The 20,779-nt window shown below is 54.7% G+C and overlaps 2 protein-coding genes across 3 annotated transcripts in view; one reads left to right on the forward strand and one right to left on the reverse strand.

The window, feature by feature from the left end:
• Positions 1-1,832: 1,832 nt before the first annotated feature.
• PLCZ1 (phospholipase C zeta 1) lies at positions 1,833-14,634 on the forward strand. Of its 2 annotated transcripts, XM_075261874.1 has the most exons (9): positions 1,833-1,973; positions 3,666-3,818; positions 3,907-4,077; positions 6,314-6,470; positions 10,553-10,669; positions 10,815-10,987; positions 11,093-11,225; positions 13,176-13,325; positions 13,444-14,634. In XM_075261874.1, exons 1-9 carry the CDS (start codon positions 1,836-1,838, stop codon positions 13,524-13,526), a joined length of 1,275 nt encoding a protein of 424 aa, XP_075117975.1. In that variant the 5' UTR covers positions 1,833-1,835; the 3' UTR covers positions 13,527-14,634. The 2 variants fall into 2 exon arrangements, with proteins under 2 accessions (XP_075117975.1, XP_075117976.1); XM_075261875.1 differs by lacking the exon at positions 10,553-10,669.
• A 5,607-nt stretch (positions 14,635-20,241) lies between these two features.
• LOC142188582 (phosphatidylinositol 3-kinase C2 domain-containing subunit gamma-like) overlaps positions 20,242-20,779 on the reverse strand; it is a gene marked incomplete at its 5' end in the record, with an annotated part of 59,880 nt that continues 59,342 nt past the window's right edge. The window contains 2 exons of the mRNA XM_075261873.1: positions 20,242-20,506; positions 20,619-20,750. Of these exons, the coding sequence (XP_075117974.1) occupies positions 20,366-20,506; positions 20,619-20,750 (273 nt within the window). The remainder of the gene's footprint in view (positions 20,507-20,618; positions 20,751-20,779) is intronic.

Raw genomic sequence — 20,779 nt, forward strand, 5'->3', positions numbered from 1 at the left:
TACAGTCTCCCCCTCTCCTTCTGTCTCTACCCCTCTTCCCTCATAGATTGTAAGCCCTCGCGGGCAGGGCCCTCTACCCCACTGTGCCAGGCGGTCATTGTTAGTATTATATCTACCTGTATATTCTGTGTATTGTATGTAACCCCCAAATGTAAAGCACCATGGAATTAATATAATAATGTACAGAGCACCATGGGATTAATATAATAATGTACAGAGCACCATGGGATTAATATAATAATGTACAGAGCACCATGGGATTAATATAATAATGTACAGCACCATGGGATTAATGGTGCTATATAAATAATAATAATAATAATAATAATTAATAAAGGGGGTCTGAGGGAATACAGGGGGGTGAGGTAATACGGGGGGTGGGAGGTAGTACGGGGGGGGTGAGGTAATACGGGGGGTGGGAGGTAGTACGGGGGGGTGAGGTAATACAGGAATACAGGGGGGTCTGAGGTCATGCTATTCTGTTCACGTTGTACACTCACCGGCCACTTTATTAGGTACACCTGTCCAACTGCTCGTTAACACTTAATTTCTAATCAGCCAATCACATGGCGGCAACTCAGTGCATTTCGGCATGTAGACATGGTCAAGACAATCTCCTGCAGCTCAAACCGAGCATCAGTATGGGGGGGAAGAAAGGTGATTTGAGTGCCTTTGAACGTGGCATGGTTGTTGGTGCCAGAAGGGCTGGTCTGAGTATTTCAGAAACTGCTGATCTACTGGGATTTTCACGCACAACCATCTCTAGGGTTTACAGAGAATGGTCCGAAAAAGAAAAAACATCCAGTGAGCGGCAGTTCTGTGGGGGGCGGAAATGCGTTGTTGATGCCAGAGGTCAGAGGAGAATGGCCAGACTGGTTCGAGCTGATAGAAAGGCAACAGTGACTCAAATAGCCACCCGTTACACCCAAGGTAGCCAGAAGAGCATCTCTGAACGCCGCACAGTACGTCCAACTTTGAGGCTACAGATGGGCTACAGCAGCAGAAGACCACACCGGGGGCCACTCCTTTCAGCTAAGAACAGGAAACTGAGGCTACAATTTGCACAAGCTCATCGAAATTGGACAATTGAAGATTGGAAAAACGTTGCCTGGTCTGATGAGTCTCGATTTCTGCTGCGACATTCGGATGGTAGGGTCAGAATTTGGCGTCAACAACATGAAAGCATGGATCCATCCTGCCTTGTATCGGTAACGGTTCAGGCTGGTGGTGGTGGTGTCATGGTGTGGGGAATATTTTCTTGGCACTCTTTGGGCCCCTTGGTACCAATTGAGCATCGTTGCAACGCCAAAGCCTACCTGAGTATTGTTGCTGACCATGTCCATCCCTTTATGAGCACAATGTACCCAACATCTGATGGCTACTTTCAGCAGGATAATGCAATGCCATGTCATAAAGCTGGAATCATCTCAGACTGGTTTCTTGAACATGACAATGAGTTCACTGTACTCCAATGGCCTCCACAGTCACCAGATCTCAATCCAATAGAGGAGCATCTTTGGGATGTGGTGGAACGGGAGATTCGCATCATGGATGTGCAGCCGACAAATCTGCGACTGCAACTGTGTGATGCCGCCATCATGTCAATATGGAGCAAAATCTCTGAGGAATGCTTCCAGCACCTTGTTGTATCTATGCCACGAAGAAATGAGGCAGTTCTGAAGGCAAAAGGGGGTCCAACCCGTTACTAGCATGGTGTACCTAATAAAGTGGCCGGTGAGTGTATATTCCTGTATATTGGGGGGGTGTAAGCTTTGTATTGCTTACAAGTTATGACGAGCTCTCTCATGGTCTCCTGCTCCACCTGTAGTGCTCTTATGAGGGGTTGTCGCTGTCTGGAGATTGACTGTTGGGACGGAGATGAGGATGAGCCGGTCGTCTATCACGGTCACACATTAACCAGTAAACTCCTCTTCAGGACTGTCATCTCTGTCATTGGACATTACGCCTTCCAGGTCAGCTGGGAAGGGGGGGGGGGGGGGTGAGAAACCTGCACCTTACATTGTCAGGGTCCCACATAGTTGTCAGGGGCTCACGTTGTTGTCTTCGGGTCTCATGTTGTAGTCTTTGGTTCTCACACTGTTGTCAGGGTCTCACGTTGTTGCCTTTGGGTCTTATGTTGCTGTCTTTGGTTCTCACACTGTTGTTAGGGTCTCATGTTGTCTTCAGATCTTATGTTGTTGTCTTTGGGTCTCAAGTTGTTGTCAGGGTCTCATATTGTTGTCTTCGAGTCTCATGTTGTTGCTTTTGAGTCTCACGTTGTCTTTGACTCTCATGTTGTTGTGTTTGGGTCTCACATTGTTGTGTTCAGGTCTCACATTGTTGTTTGGGTCTCACGTTGTTGTCTTTGGATCTCACTTTGGTGTTAGGGTTTCATGCTATTGTCTTTGAGTCTCACATTGTCGTGTTCGGGTCTAACGTTGTTGTCAGGGTCTCTTGTTGTTGTCTTCGAGTCTCATGTTGTTGTCTTTGGGTCTCACATTGTTGTCAGGGTCTCACGTTGTTGTCAGGGTCTCACGTTGTTGTCTTCGAGTCTCACATTGTTGTGTTCACGTCTCATGTTGTTGTGTTCGGGTCTCATGTTGTTGTGTTCGGGTCTAACGTTGTTGTGTTTGGGTCTTGCGTTGTTGTCAGGGTTTCATGTTATTGTCTTTGGGTCTCACATTGTTGTGTTCGGGTTTCACGTTGTTGTGTTCAGGTTTCACATTGTTGTCTGCGTCTCATGTTGTTGTCTTTGGGTCTCACGTTGTTGTCAGGGTCTCACGTTGTTGTGAGGGTCTCATGTTGCTGTCTTTGGGTCTCACATTGTTGTCATCGGGTCTTATGTTGTTGTCTTTGGGTCTCAAGTTGTCAGGGTCTCACATTGTTGTCTTCAAGTCTCACGTTGTGGTCTTTGACTCTCACGTTGTGTTCGGGTCTCACATTGTTGTGTTCGGGTCTCACATTGTTGTGGTCGGGTCTCACGTTGTTGTCAGGGTCTCATGTTGTTGTCTGAGTCTCATGTTGTTGTCTGTGAGTCTCATGTTGTGGTCTTTGGGTCTCACGTTGTTGTCTTCGAGTCTTTCATTGTTGTCTTCAAGTCTCACATTGTTCTCTTCGAATCTCACATTGTTGTGTTCGGGTCTCACATTGTTGTGTTCAGGTCTCACATTGTTGTGTTCAAGTCTCACATTGTTGTGTTCAAGTCTCACATTGTTGTCTTCTATTCTCATGTTGTGGTCTTCGAATCTCACGTTGTTGTGTTCAGGTGTCACATTGTTGTGTTCGGGTCTCACATTGTTGTCTTTGCGTCTCAAGTTGTTATCTTTGGGTCTCACACTGTTGTCAGGGTTTCATGTTATTGTCTTTGGGTCTCACGTTGTTGTCAGGGTCTCATGTTGTTGTCTTCGAGTCTCACATTGTTGTGTTCAAGTCTCATATTGTTGACTTTCGTCTCATGTTGTTGTCTTTGGATCTCACATTGTTGTCAGTGTTTCATGTTGTTGTCTTTGGGTCTCACGTTGTTGTCTTTGGGTCTCATGTTGTTGTCTTTGGGACTCACGTTGTTGCCTTTGAGTCTCACATGGTTGTGTTCGGGTCTCACGTTGTTGTGTTTGTGTCTCACATTGTTGGCTTTGAGTCTAACATTGTTGTCTTCCTCTCCTCAGGCCTCACCGTATCCGCTTATCTTGTCGCTGGAGAATCACTGCTCACCCCGTCAGCAGGAGGTGATGGCCAAACACTTGACTTCCATTCTGGGAGAACGACTGCTCACCACGACAGTCCCTGAGTCAGGCTCCCGATTCCTGCCGTCCCCCGAGGTGATCAACAAGACCCCTCCTTGAATGAGAGCGATGCGGTGCGTGATATCACGTAAAAGGTTTATAGATCTCATTATTATGTCCCCAGACTCTTATAGGTAAAATCCTGGTAAAACACAAGAAGGTGGGGCCCACCCAGAGCTCCGCCCCCAGCACCCCCAGCCAGGTTGGAGAATGTGTGGAGCAGGCCAAAAATACAAAGAAGATAAAATTCTATCTGAAGATCCGGAGAAAAATTGCAGAGCCAAAAATAACCCAGGTGACCCAAGAGTCTCTAAGTGTCAGTGTTTGCCCCGTCCCTGTCGTCTGGTTATCAATGGATCTTCTATCTCAGGGGACACAGATCCATGCACCATCTATGTCACCAGAGACCTCTAGTGGAGGGGAAGCGGCTCCTAGACGTAGGGGTCAGTTCCTCAGGGGTTTAGTAAAATGGACCTTCCCTTTCTGGACTTCTTAAGAATGGCAGATATGAAGATGTGGTTCTTCAGCAAGTGGTCCCCAGTGCTGGAGGTCCTTCAGCTGTAAGTCCATGTAGGATCTGACTACCCCATCACTGGACACTTCATTATTGTCCATGTGGGTGGAGATCATCCCATTGATTGGTTTCTTCATCAAGGATCCTTTGATGGATGGGGTCAGTACGTGGCGTTGGCCACAGTCATACTGATTTGATGCATTCAGCAAATCCCCAGCCTCTGTCTCTTTTCTGTTATGTTGCCCCCCTGCATCTGCCCCGTTATCCCAATACTGATAATCTTACAGTTCTTGGTCTCCTCCAGACATGATGCGGCCACCACCATATTTCACTATAGGGATGGCATTGGGCAGGTAATGGGCAGGGTCTGGTCTCCTCCAGACATGATACAGCCACCACTAGGTAGGGATGGTATTGGGCAGGTGATGGGCGCTGCTTGGTCTCCTCCAGACATGATACGGCCACCACTAGGTAGGGATGGTATTGGGCAGGTGACGGGTGATGCTTGGTCTCCTCCAGACATGATGCGGCCACCACCATATTTCACTATAGAGATGGCATTGGGCAGGTGACGGGTGATGCTTGGTCTCCTCCAGACATGATACGGCCACCACCAGGTAGGGATGGCCTTGGGCAGGTGACGGGTGGTGCTTGGTCTCCTCCAGACATGATGCAGCCACCACCAGGTAGGGATGGCCTTGGGCAGGTGACGGGTGGTGCTTGGTCTCCTCCAGACATGATACGGCCACCACCAGGTAGGGATGGCCTTGGACAGGTGACGGGTGGTGCTTGGTCTCCTCCAGACATGATGCGGCCACCACCAGGCTTCACTGTAGAGATGGTATTGGGCAGGTGACGGGTGGTGCTTGGTCTTCTCCAGACATGATGTGGCCAATACCAGGTAGGGATGGCACTGAGCAGGTGACGGGTGGTGCTTGGTCTCCTCCAGACATGATGCGGCCACCACCAGGTAGGGATGGCCTTGGACAGGTGACGGGTGGTGCTTGGTCTCCTCCAGACATGATGCGGCCACCACCAGGCTTCACTGTAGAGATGGTATTGGGCAGGTGACGGGTGGTGCTTGGTCTCCTCCAGACATGATGTGGCCAATACCAGGTAGGGATGGCCTTGGACAGGTGAAGGGTGATGCTTGGTCTCCTCCAGACATGATGCAGCCACCACCAGGCTTCACTGTAGGGATTGTATTGGGCAGGTGATGATCGGTGCCTGGTCTCCTCCAGACATGATGCGGCCACCACCAGGCTTCACTGTAGGGATTGTATTGGGCAGGTGATGATCGGTGCCTGGTCTCCTCCAGACATGATGCGGCCACCACCAGGCTTCACTGTAGGGATGGTCTTGAGCAGGTGACGGGTGGTGCTTGGTCTCCTCCAGACATGATGCGGCCACCACCAGGTAGGGATGGCATTGGGCAGGTGACTGGTTGGTGCTTGGTCTCCAGACATGATGCGGCCACCACCAGAGTTGGCTTTCCTCCAGTCTTGGTTTCCTCGGAGAGTCCTTCAGGTGATGTCTTGGGCTTTCCTGTGTCTCTTATTGAGCTGCGGCTTCATCTTGACAGGTGGACTCTGATCTAAGAGTAGAAAGATCTCAGAAATGATCCAGAAATGGCCTCCTAGTTCCCTTGTGTCCAGTGTTTTGTTTCCACCTCCTTATAATGGAGTATTGGGCCGAGCTCCCGAATCGTTTGTCCGCCCCTTCTCGCCTCACTTCTCCTTCACATCTTGAGCTTCAGCGCAGCAGGAAATAACGACATATGTGTGAGGCGGATGTATGGGGGACGGTGGAACGTGCTCAGTGTCACCGATGGGAAGGAGAAGACCAGAGCTCCATAACCTGACACTGTGCGGTTCTTACATCTAGAACAGAATGCCAGAACTACAGTGAAGACTGACACAGTGCAGATATCCTGTAACAGCCCCAGCCATGGACTCTCAGACGTTCAGTACCTGTTCAGACTGTCGGTATCAGACTCATCTCCGCCGTTTTTTCTCAGGTACAAAAAACGGAGCTCGCCATGGCGCTGTCGGATCTTGTCATTTACACGCAATCTAAGAAGTTCATCAGTTTCCAACATTCCAGAGAACATCAGAAGTTTTATGAGAACAATTCTCTGTCGGAGCAGGAAGCCAAAAAACTGTCGCGTCACTCAGGTAAGTCGCCTTGTCCCACTGTGACTCCTCCCCCTAGCTCTGTCGTCTGAGCGCCATTATTATTGATGTGGGGTCACTCAGGGCAGAATAGAAGAGAGGAGGAGCATAGCAGAGGGGAGGAGCAGAGAGCGAGGAGAGGGGAGGAGTAAGGGAGAGCGGAGGAGCAGAGAGCGAGGGGAGGAGCAGAGGAGAGGGGAGGAGCAGAGGAGAGGGGAGGAGCAGGGGAGAGGGGAGGAGCAGAGAGCGAGGAGAGGGGAGGAGCAGGGGAGAGGGGAGGAGCAGAGAGCGAAGAGAGGGGAGGAGCAGGGGAGGAGCAGAGAGCGAGGGGAGGAGCAGAGGAGAGGGGAGGAGCAGGGGAGAGGGGAGGAGCAGAGAGCGAGGAGAGGGGAGGAGTAAGGGAGAGTGGAGGAGCAGAGAGCGAGGGGAGGAGCAGAGGAGAGGGGAGGAGCAGGGGAGAGGGGAGGAGCAGAGAGCGAGGAGAGGGGAGGAGCATAGCAGAGGGGAGGAGCAGAGAGCGAGGAGAGGGGAGGAGTAAGGGAGAGTGGAGGAGCAGAGAGCGAGGGGAGGAGCAGAGGAGAGGGGAGGAGCAGGGGAGAGGGGAGGAGCAGAGAGCGAGGAGAGGGGAGGAGCATAGCAGAGGGGAGGAGCAGAGAGCGAGGAGAGGGGAGGAGTAAGGGAGAGTGGAGGAGCAGAGAGCGAGGGGAGGAGCAGAGGAGAGGGGAGGAGCAGGGGAGAGGGGAGGAGCAGAGAGCGAGGAGAGGGGAGGAGCATAGCAGAGGGGAGGAGCAGAGAGCGAGGAGAGGGGAGGAGTAAGGGAGAGTGGAGGAGCAGAGAGCGAGGGGAGGAGCAGAGGAGAGGGGAGGAGCAGGGGAGAGGGGAGGAGCAGAGAGCGAGGAGAGGGGAGGAGCATAGCAGAGGGGAGGAGCAGAGAGCGAGGAGAGGGGAGGAGTAAGGGAGAGTGGAGGAGCAGAGAGCGAGGGGAGGAGCAGAGGAGAGGGGAGGAGCAGGGGAGAGGGGAGGAGCAGAGAGCGAGCAGAGGGGAGGAGTAAGGGAGAGTGGAGGAGCAGAGAGCGAGGGGAGGGGAGGAGCAGGGGAGAGGGGAGGAGCAGAGAGCGAGGAGAGGGGAGGAGCAGGGGAGAGGGGAGGAGCAGAGAGCGAAGAGAGGGGAGGAGCAGGGGAGGAGCAGAGAGCGAGGAGAGGGGAGGAGCAGGGGAGAGGGGAGGAGGAGGAGAGAGGGGAGGAGCAGGGGAGAGGGGAGGAGCAGAGAGCGAGGAGAGGGGAGGAGCAGGGGAGAGGGGAGGAGCAGAGAGCGAGGAGAGGGGAGGAGCAGGGGAGAGGGGAGGAGCAGAGAGCGAGGAGAGGGGAGGAGCAGGGGAGAGGGGAGGAGCAGAGAGCGAGGAGAGGGGAGGAGTAAGGGAGAGTGGAGGAGCAGAGAGCGAGGGGAGGAGCAGAGGAGAGGGGAGGAGCAGGGGAGAGGGGAGGAGCAGAGAGCGAGGAGAGGGGAGGAGCATAGCAGAGGGGAGGAGCAGAGAGCGAGGAGAGGGGAGGAGTAAGGGAGAGTGGAGGAGCAGAGAGCGAGGGGAGGAGCAGAGGAGAGGGGAGGAGCAGGGGAGAGGGGAGGAGCAGAGAGCGAGCAGAGGGGAGGAGTAAGGGAGAGTGGAGGAGCAGAGAGCGAGGGGAGGGGAGGAGCAGGGGAGAGGGGAGGAGCAGAGAGCGAGGAGAGGGGAGGAGCAGGGGAGAGGGGAGGAGCAGAGAGCGAAGAGAGGGGAGGAGCAGGGGAGAGGGGAGGAGGAGGAGAGAGGGGAGGAGCAGGGGAGAGGGGAGGAGCAGAGAGCGAGGAGAGGGGAGGAGCAGGGGAGAGGGGAGGAGCAGAGAGCGAGGAGAGGGGAGGAGCAGGGGAGAGGGGAGGAGCAGAGAGCGAGGAGAGGGGAGGAGCAGGGGAGAGGGGAGGAGCAGAGAGCGAGGAGAGGGGAGGAGCAGGGGAGAGGGGAGGAGCAGAGAGCGAGGAGAGGGGAGGAGCAGAGAGCGAGGAGAGGGGAGGAGTAAGGGAGAGTGGAGGAGCAGAGAGCAAGGGGAGGAGCAGAGGAGAGGGGAGGAGCAGGGGAGAGGGGAGGAGCAGAGAGCGAGGAGAGGGGAGGAGCAGGGGAGAGGGGAGGAGCAGAGAGCGAAGAGAGGGGAGGAGCAGGGGAGGAGCAGAGAGCGAGGAGAGGGGAGGAGCAGGGGAGAGGGGAGGAGGAGGAGAGAGGGGAGGAGCAGGGGAGAGGGGAGGAGCAGAGAGCGAGGAGAGGGGAGGAGCAGGGGAGAGGGGAGGAGCAGAGAGCGAGGAGAGGGGAGGAGCAGGGGAGAGGGGAGGAGCAGAGAGCGAGGAGAGGGGAGGAGCAGGGGAGAGGGGAGGAGCAGAGAGCGAGGAGAGGGGAGGAGCAGGGGAGAGGGGAGGAGCAGAGAGCGAGGAGAGGGGAGGAGCAGAGAGCGAGGAGAGGGGAGGAGTAAGGGAGAGTGGAGGAGCAGAGAGCAAGGGGAGGAGCAGAGGAGAGGGGAGGAGCAGGGGAGAGGGGAGGAGCAGAGAGCGAGGAGAGGGGAGGAGCAGGGGAGAGGGGAGGAGCAGAGAGCGAAGAGAGGGGAGGAGCAGGGGAGGAGCAGAGAGCGAGGAGAGGGGAGGAGCAGGGGAGAGGGGAGGAGGAGGAGAGAGGGGAGGAGCAGGGGAGAGGGGAGGAGCAGAGAGCGAGGAGAGGGGAGGAGCAGGGGAGAGGGGAGGAGCAGAGAGCGAGGAGAGGGGAGGAGCAGGGGAGAGGGGAGGAGCAGAGAGCGGGGAGAGGGGAGGAGAGAAGCAGGGGAGCAAGGAGAAGGGAAGAGCAGGGGAGAGGGGAGAGGGGCGGAGGGTTTTTATGTTAAACTTTGGGTGCAAATTGAGGGGGAACATAAAACTGGGGTGGCAAATGAATGGTGTGTAATAACCTCGTGGCAGATGAAGGGAGTGGGGACATTAAATGGGGGAGATTAAGAGGGGCATTAAACTGAGGACAGCTGGAGGGGGACATTAAAAGTTAGTGGTCATTGGACGGAGAAAATAAGCTCGGAGCAATTGGAAAGGGACATTAAACTGGGGACAACATGTCCCCCTCCAGCTGCCCCAGTTTAGTGTCTCCCCTATTTGCCCCCAATTTAAACTGGAGCACCAGGAGAGGGACTTAATACTGCGGAGAGATTGGAGAGGAACATGATACTGTGGGGACATATAGTGTACGGGTGACTGTCGGGGCATTACACTGAATGGGGGCACAAAGAAAAATGAATGAGAATGGGCGGAGTCAACATAGAAGTGGGTGGGGCTCATTTTGGCAGGGCTCACATAGTGCACTGCACATTTTTTCCCTCTAGTTGGGAGGTATTACCACAAAGGCCCGAAGCCTGCTAGGAGTAACATGGGATCCAGGAGAGGTGAGTAACGGATTCTGCGTGTGACTATACTGCACGGCTAGCTGCAACGGAATACTGATACAGCGCAGCGGCATCCCGACACGGCGTTACGCTCCGGATTAGACCTAAACGAATGGGCCTAAATGGGAGGGAGTCTCACGGAGCAGAATCTGCGGCAAGATAGGGCATGTCGCTTCTTCTCTCTGCTACTCACTACTGAAGTTCATGGAGCCGTGTCTGGTGAACAGACCCTAAGAGTGTTTATTCTGCGTCTTCACCTCCCGAGTCTCCGATTATTACAGTCGGCAGTTGTTGGGGTTCGCGGGCCTGGGCTTCTGTGTCCTATAGCAGGATTGGGGGTCGGCCATGAGCAGGCCTGGGGATAGGTCGGGAATAGCTGTGTCCTCACTCCCTCGCTGCGATCCCCTGATGGAGCTGTGTCTTCACCGGCCTATAAGACGTCTCAGCGCAGGTTTGATGACATCATAGTATCTCCGCGCAGGTCTAGGCCGGCCCGGGTCCGCACAGTTTGGTTTTCAGAGCGGCCTCTCTTGGGCTGATTTAGGCCCCTCCGAAAGTGCCGCCTGACTCCGCCTCATGAGAGGTGGGAGGGGGCGATCGCTGGGGTTGGGGTCAGCATAATAATCCGAACCTTTCCCCTCCAGCCCAGGAATTCATCCAACACACCCGAAACTTCATCACCAGGATTTACCCCAAAGGCTCCAGAACCGATTCTTCCAACTTCTTACCCCAAGAATTCTGGAACGTGGGCTGTCAGATGGGTGAGTGCGCGGCGCAGGCGGAGGGGGGAGACACTGCTGCAGCCGGTCTGTAATACTCACATTCCGGGTCTGGTCACTGCTGTCTTGGGACTCTTGCGCTTGCTCTGGGGTTACCATGGTAACAGATCACATGTCTCCTCCGTAGTCGCTCTGAACTTCCAGACGCCGGGCGTAGCGATGGATCTGCAGGACGGGCGATTCCTGGATAATGGCAGATGCGGCTACGTCCTGAAGCCGGAATATCTGAGGACAGAGGGCGGCCGCTTCCATCCGCATGCGCAGAGACACAGGACGCGGCCCATGTTCTTTACTATCAAGGTATCGCCCAATACCCACCACAGTGCTGTAGATCCTCTGTGCTGCAGGGGCACATACCTGGGTACAGCACTGGTTGCCCCTCACCAGGACCCCTGTGTTTGGCAGGTGATCAGCGGATTCCTCCTGCCCCACCGAAGCTTCTCCAAGACCAACACGACCAGCCTGATAGTGACGGTGGAAATCTACGGGACTCCGGCCGACGAGGGACGCAAGCAGACCTACGAGGTGAAGAACAACGGTAAGAAGTGCGGAGGCGTCCAGGGGCCCCAACACCAGACCTGGGCAGGCAAGGGTGCCCTCTGCTGGCCACCCCCGGGAGTGCAGGATGAACACAAGTCCACAGGTGACCCCAAAATCCAGGAAAACACATCTATACAGTGACCATATAGTGGTATATAGCGGCTGTATACAGGGCTCTACAGTGGTATATAGCGGCTGTATACAGGGCTCTACAGTGGTATATAGCGGCTGTATACAGTGACCATATAGTGGTATATAGCGGCTGTATACAGGGCTCTACAGTGGTATATAGCGGCTGTATACAGTGACCATATAGTGGTATATAGCGGCTGTATACAGGGCTCTACAGACAGTATACAGTGACCATATAGTGGTATATAGCGGCTGTATACAGGGCTCTACAGTGGTATATAGCGGCTGTATACAGTGACCATATAGTGGTATATAGCGGCTGTATACAGGGCTCTACAGACAGTATACAGTGACCATATAGTGGTATATAGCGGCTGTATACAGGGCTCTACAGTGGTATATAGCGGCTGTATACAATGACCATATAGTGGTATATAGCGGCTGTATACAGGGCTCTACAGACAGTATACAGTGACCATATAGTGGTATATAGCGGCTGTATACAGGGCTCTACAGTGGTATATAGCGGCTGTATACAAGGCTCTACAGTGGTATATAGCGGCTGTATACAGGGCTCTACAGTGGTATATAGCGGCTGTATACAGTGACCATATAGTGGTATATAGCGGCTGTATACAGGGCTCTACAGTGGTATATAGCGGCTGTATACAATGACCATATAGTGGTATATAGCGGCTGTATACAGGGCTCTACAGTGGTATATAGCGGCTGTATACAATGACCATATAGTGGTATATAGCGGCTGTATACAGGGCTCTACAGTGGTATATAGCGGCTGTATACAATGACCATATAGTGGTATATAGCGGCTGTATACAATGACCATATAGTGGTATATAGCGGCTGTATACAGGGCTCTACAGACAGCATACAGTGACCATATAGTGGTATATAGCGGCTGTATACAGTGACCATATAGTGGTATATAGCGGCTGTATACAGTGACCATATAGTGGTATATAGCGGCTGTATACAGGGCTCTACAGTGGTATATAGCGGCTGTATACAGGGCTCTACAGACAGTATACAGTGACCATATAGTGGTATATAGCGGCTGTATACAGTGACCATATAGTGGTATATAGCGGCTGTATACAAGGCTCTACAGACAGTATACAGTGACCATATAGTGGTATAAAGCGGCTGTATACAGTGACCATATAGTGGTATATAGCGGCTGTATACAGGGCTCTAAAGTGGTATATAGCGGCTGTATACAGGGCTCTACAGTGGTATATAGCGGCTGTATACAGGGCTCTACAGTGGTATATAGCGGCTGTATACAGGGCTCTACAGTGGTATATAGCGGCTGTATACAGGGCTCTACAGTGGTATATAGCGGCTGTATACAGGGCTCTACAGTGGTATATAGCGGCTGTATACAGGGCTCTACAGTGGTATATAGCGGCTGTATACAGGGCTCTACAGTGGTATATAGCGGCTGTATACAGGGCTCTACAGTGGTATATAGCGGCTGTATACAGGGCTCTACAGTGGTATATAGCGGCTGTATACAGGGCTCTACAGTGGTATATAGCGGCTGTATACAGGGCTCTACAGTGGTATATAGCGGCTGTATACAGGGCTCTACAGTGGTATATAGCGGCTGTATACAGGGCTCTACAGTGGTATATAGCGGCTGTATACAATGACCACATGTAACTACAGCTTGGTCCTACACACGTCTATGTGACATCACTATATACAGACAGCGTGCGATATACACAGCCACATGTATACACCACACAGGGAGCTCCGTACACTGTCTGATCAGCCTGTTCCGTGGTCGTTGCAGCCTTTAACCCCCAGTGGGCGCAGTCGCTGACCTTCTCTGTCCAGGTGCCGGAGCTGGCGCTGTTGCGCTTCTGTCTGGAGGATCGGTCACCACTCGGTAGCAGCGAGCTCCTGGGTCAGTACACGCTGCCACTGACCAGCCTGGGCAAAGGTAAGGGGTCACATACTTCTGCTGATAGAATGGCCATGGGGGCGGGGTCTAATAATGGTAGCCGTCCCCGCCCCCTCTCGGCCCAGCACGTTGCAGTGTCCTGACTTCTGTCTCGCAGGATATCGTCACGTTCCTCTGCTGAACAAGCACGGCCAGAGCCTCGCGCCCGCCTGTCTGTATGTGCACGTCTGGTATCCGTAACCGCCACCGCCGCCGTGATGTCATCTACCATAAAACCAAGGACTGCTGTACAAGCTGCGTGTAGCGGTGTAGTGTATAGGGCGGGGGGCTCACACTATAACCATACCTCCCAACTTTTGAAGAACCGAAAGAGGGACAAAATTTAGCCCCGCCCACTCATTAATTTTCCATGTGCCCGCACACAGTATAATCCTCCTACAGTCACCCGTAAATTATATGTCCCCCCTCTATCTCTCCTCCAGTTTCATATACACCCTTCATCTGCCCCCAGATTAATGTCCCCTCCATCTCTGCCCCCAGTGTCATGCCGTCCCCTCCATCTCTGCCCCCAGTGTCATGCCGTCCCCTCCATCTCTGCCCCCAGTGTCACGCCGTCCTCTCCATCTCTGCCCCCAGTGTCACGCCGTCCTCTCCTTCATCTGCCCCCAGTGTCACGCCGTCCCCTCCATCTCTGCCCCCAGTGTCATGCCGTCCCCTCCATCTCTTCCCCCAGTGTCATGCCGTCCCCTCCATCTCTGCCCCCAGTGTCACGCCGTCCCCTCCATCTCTGCCCCCAGTGTCACGCCGTCCCCTCCATCTCTGCCCCCAGTGTCACGCCGTCCTCTCCTTCATCTGCCCCCAGTGTCACGCCGTCCCCTCCATCTCTGCCCCCAGTGTCACGCCGTCCCCTCCATCTCTTCCCCCAGTGTCACGCCGTCCCCTCCATCTCTGCCCCCAGTGTCACGCCGTCCCCTCCATCTCTGCCCCCAGTGTCACGCCGTCCCCTCCATCTCTGCCCCCAGTGTCACGCCGTCCCCTCCATCTCTGCCCCCAGTGTCACGCCGTCCCCTCCATCTCTGCCCCCAGTGTCACGCCGTCCCCTCCATCTCTGCCCCCAGTGTCACGCCGTCCCCTCCATCTCTGCCCCCAGTGTCATGCCGTCCCCTCCATCTCCACCTGAACCTGTGTCAGCTCCTCGCTTCAGCCGCATATGTGTCCTCTGGACGCAGATCGGAGTTGAAATTGGGACATACCTCCCTCCAATTGGGACCGCGGGACATGTCACCCAAATCGTGAATGTCCTGTGGAAATCGGGACGGTTGGGAGGTATGACAGTGTGTGTGGTGTCTGTAGCACGTGTATACAGTGTGTGTGTGTATACAATGTGTGTGGTGGCTGTAGCACATGTGTATACAGTGTATATCTCTCTATATTATAAAAATGAATTCTTGTCTGTCTGTTCTCTAATGCGAACCAAACGACTGGACCGATCTTCACCAAATTTGGTACAGAGATACTTCAGGTATCCGGGAAGGTTTAAGACGAGACTCCAACTCGCTCGGACGTACCGTTGCTGAGATACAGCATTCCAAACACAATGCCCCCCCCCCCCCCCCCCTTAGCCAATACAAACCTGCAAGACTTTCACTCATATTCCAACTGCAATACACACGGTCACTCCACATGCACAATACAACACTGATATCCAAACTGAGATACACGCATCAGAGGATTAGATACACAGGTCAGCGCACAGTATCACACGCCAGAGGATTAGATACACACGTCTGCACACAGTCCCACACACAGGTGGATTAAATACGCGCTTCTGCACACAGTTCCACACACTGAAGGATTTGATATGTGCGTCTGCACACAGTTCCACATGCCGTAGGATTAGATACACGCGTCTGCACACAGTACCACATGCAGTAGGATTAGATACGCATGTCTGCACACAGTTCCACATGCCGTAGGATTAGATACACACGTCTGCACACAGTTCCACATGCCGTAGGATTAGATACACACGTCTGCACACAGTACCACATGCAGTAGGATTAGATACGTGCGTCTACACACCGTACCAAATGCCGTAGGATTAGATACGCGCCTCTTCACACAATACCACATGGGAGGATTAGATACGTGTGTGCACACAATACCACATGGGAGGATTAGATACGTGTGTGCACACATTACCACACTTTGCAGGATTATATACATGCCTCTGCACACAGTACCACAAGCCAGAGAATTAGATACACGTCTCAGCACACAGTATCACACAGGGGAGAATTAGATACACGCATCTGCACACAGTACCACACACCAGAGGATTAGATACGCGCGTCTGCACACAGTTCCACATGGCATAGGATTAGATACATGCGTCTGCACACAGTACCACACGCCAGAGGATTAGATACGCGTCTCAGCACACAGTACCACACAGGGAGGATTATATACGCACATCTGAACACAGTACCACACGCCAGAGGATTAGATACACGCGTCTGCACACAGTACCACATGCCGTAGGATTAGATACGCGCGTCTACACACAATTCCACACGCCGTAGGATTAGATACACACCTCTTCAGACAATACCACACAGGGGAGGATTAGATACGTGTGTCTGAATACAGTACCACACTTTGTAGGATTAGATACATGCCTCTGCACACAGTACCACAAGCCAAAGAATTAGATACGCGTCTCAGCACACAGTACCACACAGGGAGGATTAGATACGCACGTCTGCACACAGTACCACACGCCAGAGGATTAGATACATGCGTCTGCACACAGTACCACACGGGGAGGATTAGATACGCGCCTCTTCACACAATACCACACAGGGGAGGATTAGATATGTGTGTCTGCACACAGTACCACAAACCAGAGAATTAGATACGTGTCTAAGTACACTGTACCACACGGGGAGGATTAGATATGCGCGTCTGCACACAGTACCACAGGATTAGATATACGCGTCTGCTTACAGTTCCACATGCCAGACGATTAGATACGCACATCTTCACACAGTTGTACACGCCATAGGATTAGATACACGCATCTGCATACAGTACCACATGCTGTAGGATTAGATACGTGCGTCTACACACAGTTACACACGCCGTTGGATTAGATAAGCGCCTCTTCACACAATACCACACAGGGGAGGATTAGATACGTGCATCTGAACACAGTACCTCAAGCCAGAGGATTAGATACACCTGTCTGCACACAGTACCACATGCCAGATAATTAGATACGCGTCTCAGCACACAGTACCACACAGGGGAGGATTAGATACGCGCATCTGCACACAGTACCTCAAGCCAGAGGATTAGATACACCTGTCTGCACACAGTAGCACATGCCAGAGGATTAGATACGCGCGTCTGCACATAGTACCACATGCCGTAAGATTAGATATGCACGTCTGCACACAGTTTCACTTACCGGAGGATTAGATACGTGCCTCTTCACACAATGCCATATGGGGAAGGATTAGATACACACATCTGCACACAGTACCACACGCCGGAGGATTAGATATGTGCATCTGCACAAAGTACCACACCAACAAGGATTAGATACTTGCGTCTAAACACAGTACTACACGGGGAAGGATTAGATACAGCTTTACTCCAGGTATCCATAACAACTGATCACAGGTTTTTCACTGATAGCCAAAATGAGATCCACATAATGACATGACGCTTATGGACACACACACAAACCACATACACAATACACAAGTGCAAAACTGGACAATTCTTATGGGGCCACTACACAAACATAACATGTAATATACCCGTGTGAAGCCGCCTCCTCCCTCTAGTATATATATATATATATATATATATATATATATATATATATGAAGAATAAAAGGACAAAACACTAATTTACTAATTTTATTAACCTTGAATAAAAAAATTGAAATGTTAAAATGCAAAATTCCCCACAGTAATAAAAACCTGAGAAATTCCCAGAGAGCGGCCCCCCGCGTGACATCATCCCCAGAGAGCAGCGGCCCCCCCGCGTGACATCATCTACAGAGAGCAGCGGCCACCCCCCAAGTGACATCATCCCCAGAGAGCAGCCGCCCCCCACGTGACATCATCTACAGAGAGCGGCCGCCCCCCACGTGACATCATCTACAGAGAGCAGCCGCCCCCCACGTGACATCATCTACAGAGAGCAGCGGCCACCCCCCACGTGACATCATCTACAGAGAGCAGCGGCCACCCCCTGCGTGACATCATCTACAGAGAGCAGCGGCCACCACCCACGTGACATCATCTACAGAGAGCGGCCGCCCCCCACGTGACATCATCTACAGAGAGCGGCCGCCCCCGACGTGACATCATCCCCAGAGAGCAGCGGCCACCCCCCAAGTGACATCATCCCCAGAGAGCAGCCGCCCCCCACGTGACATCATCTACAGAGAGCGGCCGCCCCCCACGTGACATCATCTACAGAGAGCAGCGGCCACCCCCCAAGTGACATCATCCCCAGAGAGCAGCGGCCCCCCCGCGTGACATCATCTACAGAGAGCAGCGGCCACCCCCTGCGTGACATCATCTACAGAGAGCAGCGGCCACCCCCCAAGTGACATCATCCCCAGAGAGCAGCCGCCCCCCACGTGACATCATCTACAGAGAGCGGCCGCCCCCCACGTGACATCATCTACAGAGAGCAGCGGCCACCCCCCAAGTGACATCATCCCCAGAGAGCAGCGGCCCCCCCGCGTGACATCATCTACAGAGAGCAGCGGCCACCCCCTGCGTGACATCATCTACAGAGAGCAGCGGCCACCCCCCAAGTGACATCATCCCCAGAGAGCAGCCGCCCCCCACGTGACATCATCTACAGAGAGCGGCCGCCCCCCACGTGACATCATCTACAGAGAGCAGCCGCCCCCCACGTGACATCATCTACAGAGAGCAGCGGCCACCCCCCGCGTGACATCATCCCCAGAGAGCAGCCGCCCCCCACGTGACATCATCTACAGAGAGCAGCGGCCACCCCCCGCGTGACATCATCCCCAGAGAGCAGCCGCCCCCCACGTGACATCATCTACAGAGAGCAGCGGCCACCCCCCGCGTGACATCATCCCCAGAGAGCAGCCGCCCCCCACGTGACATCATCTACAGAGAGCAGCGGCCACCCCCCGCGTGACATCATCCCCAGAGAGCAGCGGCCCCCCCGCGTGACATCATCTACAGAGAGCAGCGGCCACCACCCACGTGACATCATCCCCAGAGAGCAGCCGCCCCCCACGTGACATCATCCCCAGAGAGCAGCGGCCACCCCCCGCGTGACATCATCCCCAGAGAGCAGCGGCCACCCCACGCGTGACATCATCTACAGAGAGCGGCCGCCCCCGACGTGACATCATCCCCAGAGAGCGGCCGCCCACGTGACATCATCCACAGAGAGCGGCCGCCCCCCACGTGACTTCATCTACAGAGAGCAGTCGCCCCCCCCCCCGCGTGACATCATCCCCAGAGAGCAGCGGCCACCCCCCGCGTGACATCATCTACAGAGAGCGGCCGCCCCCCACGTGACATCATCTACAGAGAGCAGCCGCCCCCCCCGCGTGACATCATCCCCAGAGAGCGGCGGCCACCACCCACGTGACATCATCCCCAGAGAGCAGCGGCCACCCCCCACGTGACATCATCCCCAGAGAGCGGCCGCCCCCCACGTGACATCATCTACAGAGAGCGGCCGCCCCCGACGTGACATCATCCCCAGAGAGCAGCGGCCACCACCCACGTGACATCATCTACAGAGAGCAGCGGCCACCACCCACGTGACATCATCCCCAGAGAGCGGCCGCCCCCCACGTGACATCATCTACAGAGAGCAGCCGCCCCCCCCCCCCCGCGTGACATCATCCCCAGAGAGCAGCGGCCACCCCCCGCGTGACATCATCTACAGAGAGCAGCGGCCACCACCCACGTGACATCATCCCCAGAGAGCAGCGGCCACCACCCACGTGACATCTACAGAGAGCAGCGGCCACCCCCCACGTGACATCATCCCCAGAGAGCAGCGGCCACCCCCCGCGTGACATCATCTACAGAGCGCAGCGGCCACCACCCGCGTGACATCATCTACAGAGAGCAGCGGCCACCCCCCCGCGTGACATCATCTACAGAGCGCAGCGGCCACCACCCACGTGACATCATCCACAGAGAGCAGCGCCCCCCCCCCCCGCGTGACATCATCTACAGAGAGCAGCGGCCACCCCCCGCGTGACATCATCTACAGAGAGCAGCGGCCACCACCCACGTGACATCATCCCCAGAGAGCAGCGGCCACCACCCATGTGACATCATCTACAGAGAGCGGCCGCCCCCCACGTGACATCATCTACAGAGAGCGGCCCCCCACGTGACATCATCCCCAGAGAGCAGCGGCCACCACTCACGTGACATCATCTACAGAGAGCAGCGGCCACCCCCCGCGTGACATCATCTACAGAGAGCAGCCGCCCCCCGCGTGACATCATCTACAGAGAGCAGCCGCCCCCCACGTGACATCATCCCCAGAGAGCAGCGGCCACCCCCCGCATGACATCATCTACAGAGAGCAGCGGCCACCACCCACGTGACATCATCCCCAGAGAGCAGCCGCCCCCCACGTGACATCATCTACAGAGAGCGGCCGCCCCCCACGTGACATCATCCCCAGAGAGCAGCCGCCCCCCACGTGACATCATCCCCAGAGAGCAGCCGCCCCCCACGTGACATCATCTACAGAGAGCGGCCGCCCCCCACGTGACATCATCCCCAGAGAGCAGCCGCCCCCCACGTGACATCATCCCCAGAGAGCAGCCGCCCCCCACGTGACATCATCTACAGAGAGCGGCCGCCCCCCACGTGACATCATCCCCAGAGAGCAGCCGCCCCCCACGTGACATCATCCCCAGAGAGCAGCCGCCCCCCACGTGACATCATCCCCAGAGAGCAGCTTTGTAATTCACCCTGGTGCTTGGTTGGGCTGGTGACTGTCTTTGGCCGCCATGTCTCCGGAGCCTATAACCCGTAGTCGCGGCTCAGGCCCCCAGCCGGTACCAGACGTCTTCCTGTAGCCGCGCGGTGCTCAGGGGGAGGGTCAGCTGACCCAGGAAGGTTCCCTTACTCTGCACCAGGATCCTCAGGGTGTGGCCCTCCAGCTGTGGGACCGGGAACATGACCTGCAACAGAGCAGACGGCGTCCCTGTTATAGACAAGACACAGTGACATCATCAGAGAGGAGAGGGGCGGGCCGTGGGAGTGTCCCCTGATCACATGACATATGGTACGTACCAGCTGGTTAAAGATGGGGGCGCACGTCCTGGAACGCGATTTGATTTTCTGACTGGAGACTTCCCTTGATCCAGACAGAAGGGTGAGGGTGACGGTGACGCTGGCGCTGGGGGGCGAGCCGCCCGGCATGTACTGAAAGGACAGAGCAAACACGTCACCGC

The sequence above is a fragment of the Leptodactylus fuscus genome, unplaced genomic scaffold (assembly GCF_031893055.1).
Source record: "Leptodactylus fuscus isolate aLepFus1 unplaced genomic scaffold, aLepFus1.hap2 HAP2_SCAFFOLD_553, whole genome shotgun sequence".
Lineage (NCBI taxonomy): Eukaryota > Metazoa > Chordata > Amphibia > Anura > Leptodactylidae > Leptodactylus > Leptodactylus fuscus.

Coding starts and splice junctions, on each gene's coding strand:
- PLCZ1 (XM_075261874.1), top strand. CDS start 1,836: ATGAGGGGTTGTCGCTGTCTGGAGATTGACTGTTGGGACGGAGATGAG. Junction 3,819..3,906: donor GATTCCTGCCGTCCCCCGAG/GTGATCAACAAG, acceptor TTATGTCCCCAG/ACTCTTATAGGTAAAATCCT. Junction 10,670..10,814: donor GAACGTGGGCTGTCAGATGG/GTGAGTGCGCGG, acceptor TCTCCTCCGTAG/TCGCTCTGAACTTCCAGACG.